At 34.4% G+C, this 3,036-nt stretch overlaps 1 protein-coding gene across 1 annotated transcript in view; it reads left to right on the top strand.

Annotated features, from left to right (window-relative positions):
• Positions 1 to 1,934: 1,934 nt before the first annotated feature.
• LOC106683761 (uncharacterized) overlaps positions 1,935 to 3,036 on the top strand; it is a 9,893-nt gene continuing 8,791 nt past the window's right edge. Inside the window, exon 1 of the mRNA XM_014425437.3 lies at positions 1,935 to 2,035. Within this exon, the coding sequence (XP_014280923.1) occupies positions 1,964 to 2,035 (72 nt within the window). The 5' untranslated portion in view covers positions 1,935 to 1,963. The remainder of the gene's footprint in view (positions 2,036 to 3,036) is intronic.

Raw genomic sequence — 3,036 nt, 5'->3', positions numbered from 1 at the left:
CAGTTTCTTGTCTTTTTAGTCTTGTATGAGCATTCCATGGCAGTCGTTTGTCGAGATGTAGTCCTAAGTAACGGATCTATTCGACAGGAATAAGTGGGGTATTATTAAAGGATACTGTAGGACAATCCTTCAGTTAAGACTAAGTTTAACGAACACCTTAAAGACCTCTTACATTCTCAACAAATTAACAATTCTACTTACAGAAATCTTATTTCCTGCATATAAATTGGTCCCCATTTTTATGGAAATACTAAAAACTCAAGAACCAATAGAAATTTGCCCACCATTTCTACACTTACCTAGGAACAGTGATCAGCAAGAATGGAAGGGTATAAGCCCAAGAGATATTAAATAGGATGAAGAAGGCAAATGCAATATACTACCACCTCTGCAACACTGTTATAGGGAAGAGAGAGGTAGAGAAGAATGTTAAAGTACATATCTTCAAGACTGTATACCTATCTACCCTTCTTTACGGAAGTGAAAGCTGGGTACCAGTAGGCCGAACTAGGATGGGTCGCTTACGGAATGAGAAGACAAGACAGGATGTTGGAACTGTCTCCATAAAGGATACCATTGAAAATAGACAACTCGGATGGTTTGGACATTTCTCTCGGATGAGTGAAGACAGGGATCCAAGAAAATATTTTGAGGCCAGACCAACAGGAAAACGCCCAAGGTGGAGACCCAGAATACTATGGAAGTACTACATCTCTAGAGTGGGAGAGAAAAGAGGGAATAACTGTGATACTATAAGGTTGCTGGCTCGAGATCGAGAGGCTTAGTTTGCTTGGACAGAGGCACATCCACGTTGAAAGGCACTAAAGAGGTAGAGAAAGAAGAAGTTCTCATATAGCTTATGTTTTCTTTTACACTTAGACGATACATTTTCTTTCAACATTAGCTATGTATCTATATTGTCAGTTATTTTATTATGTTTAATCCATTTTATTAATTGTAGTTAGTAATTTGTTTTTGTTGAAAACCTGAAATTCTAGCCAAAACATTAGAATTAAAAAATAAATTTATACATATATGTTTTCGTCGCTGAAGCCTCTATAAATCACCTTAAATAATATTAAAACGGTGTTTTCTGGTTTTCCGGCTTTAATTAGAGGTTTGTTACCCTTATTAGATTAAGTTTTTTTTTATTCTTACAAAAATTGTTCATCCGGACAACAATGCGATTCTTCACAACAAGTAAGAAATTTAAGTATTTTTGAAAAAACCTGTCATAATAATATGCGTTCTACATATTCCTATCTTAATGATGATGCAACGGTAAATATATTAGCCAATTAGGATGTGGCTTCTTAGGACAAATTGAGTTCTCCAACGACTTTGAATTATTTTTCGATTACTACCATGCAGTTAAGTCGATTTTCGCCTTTAGGAACCGTCAGATCAAAAAAGTGACTGTATGTATGTATTCGTCTAAAAATTTCAGGTACTATAAAAATCCGTATTAAAAATGAACGCTATTTCATTCGAAAGTCCATATAATACAAAGGCTGGAGAATTATTCCAGTAAATAATTGAGATCACTAATATGGCTCAAAATAACTTCTGATTACTCAATGTGATCTTAAATAGTTCATTATGATATTATAGTATTAAAATGAATGCCAGTTCATCTGTGACGCTATGTATATATTATCAAATATTGGGTAAATCAGAGAAGACTAGGTAACTTCAGGGACCAATTTCACATATAAAAGAATAAAAAAACAACAAATATTTTGTATGAGTGAGTTTTTTTTGTTATGTAAAAATTCACCAGATTTTGAAACCACGGCCTTATATCATTAAATATTAAAAGTTAAATATACCTTTTATAAATACACATAAGTTTGCGTTCCACGTTCAATATGAATTGTTTCCGGTGATAACTTAATTAATTTATTTATATAAAGCAAGTGAGGGACAGATAGACCGTGATTCCGTGTACAGTCGCCGCTCAACAATGAACAAAGACCTTGCGTTTCTGCTCATTGTTGCGAATTTGTTAGTAAGCTCAGCCGAAGCAAAAGCAGAGGTATGTATTTAGTACCAAAATGGTATTTCCATTACAGTACCGAATTTAATTATTAAGGATATGAACTTCGGGTGCAAGCGGACTAAATGTTCATGTTTTTATTTATCTTAATTCATTAAAGGTGAGATAAGATCTTGGCTATATCGGGGTTGGCCGGGAAGGATTACTTTCTATTATTTTTGGAGTTATGATCTACTTTAGGAGATTGCGAAATGTCGTACATTAAAGAATACTACTCCCTTTAGGTGTTTGTTTTAAAGGTAAGATAAGTTAGGCTACAACGGTGGGGAGAAGAGATAGGTTTCATATGATTTTAGTATTTCAGCCACCAGTCTCCTTCCATTTTAAATGAATATTTCAAATAAAATTTGAGATAAGACCGTCACATAGTCCGGGATTATGGGGGCGGGTGGCCCAGGAAGCCTTCCGTTAAATTATTTTTGGTCGTACAACCTTTTCTTGAGTGATTGTAACATGCACATCGATCATTCCTACTCGCTATAATTTACTGTACATTTAAAATCAAATCATTTACATCAAGATTCCAGACACAATCCGGACCCGCCCCGCTAAGACCCCTGGGGAGCAACGGTCCTACATCACTTTTCAAATATTAGCTTAAAACGGGAATAGGAGACTTTAAGATAGTTTAATCGAGCAATGTTTAAAAATCCCCTGCGATTAAAAAAACGGCGTTATTTTGTAATAACTACACAGATAAATAGTAGCATTGAAATTTAATCTAGTTAAATTTACAATAAAGTAGCTTGTAATAAGTAATTTTCTAAGAGTAAAAATTTCAATGAATTTTGCTAAAATAAAATGTTGGTTTCTCAATGTTTTGAAAAAAAAAACGTATAGTTAATAAAAACTATATCCATTAGGGAACATTAGACGTACAGATGTCTGTTAGCACTCAAATTAAAGTCAGTTAACCGCATGACACTGCTCTATGGTGCACCCGTGTTACTCCACCTCTACCAAACCACGCTCGAAAAACT

The sequence above is a fragment of the Halyomorpha halys genome, unplaced genomic scaffold (assembly GCF_000696795.3).
Source record: "Halyomorpha halys isolate HHAL.00 unplaced genomic scaffold, Hhal_1.1 Scaffold514.1, whole genome shotgun sequence".
NCBI lineage: Eukaryota > Metazoa > Arthropoda > Insecta > Hemiptera > Pentatomidae > Halyomorpha > Halyomorpha halys.
The sequence above is the reverse complement of the archived record's forward strand: the minus strand, read 5'-3'. Positions and strand labels throughout refer to the sequence as shown.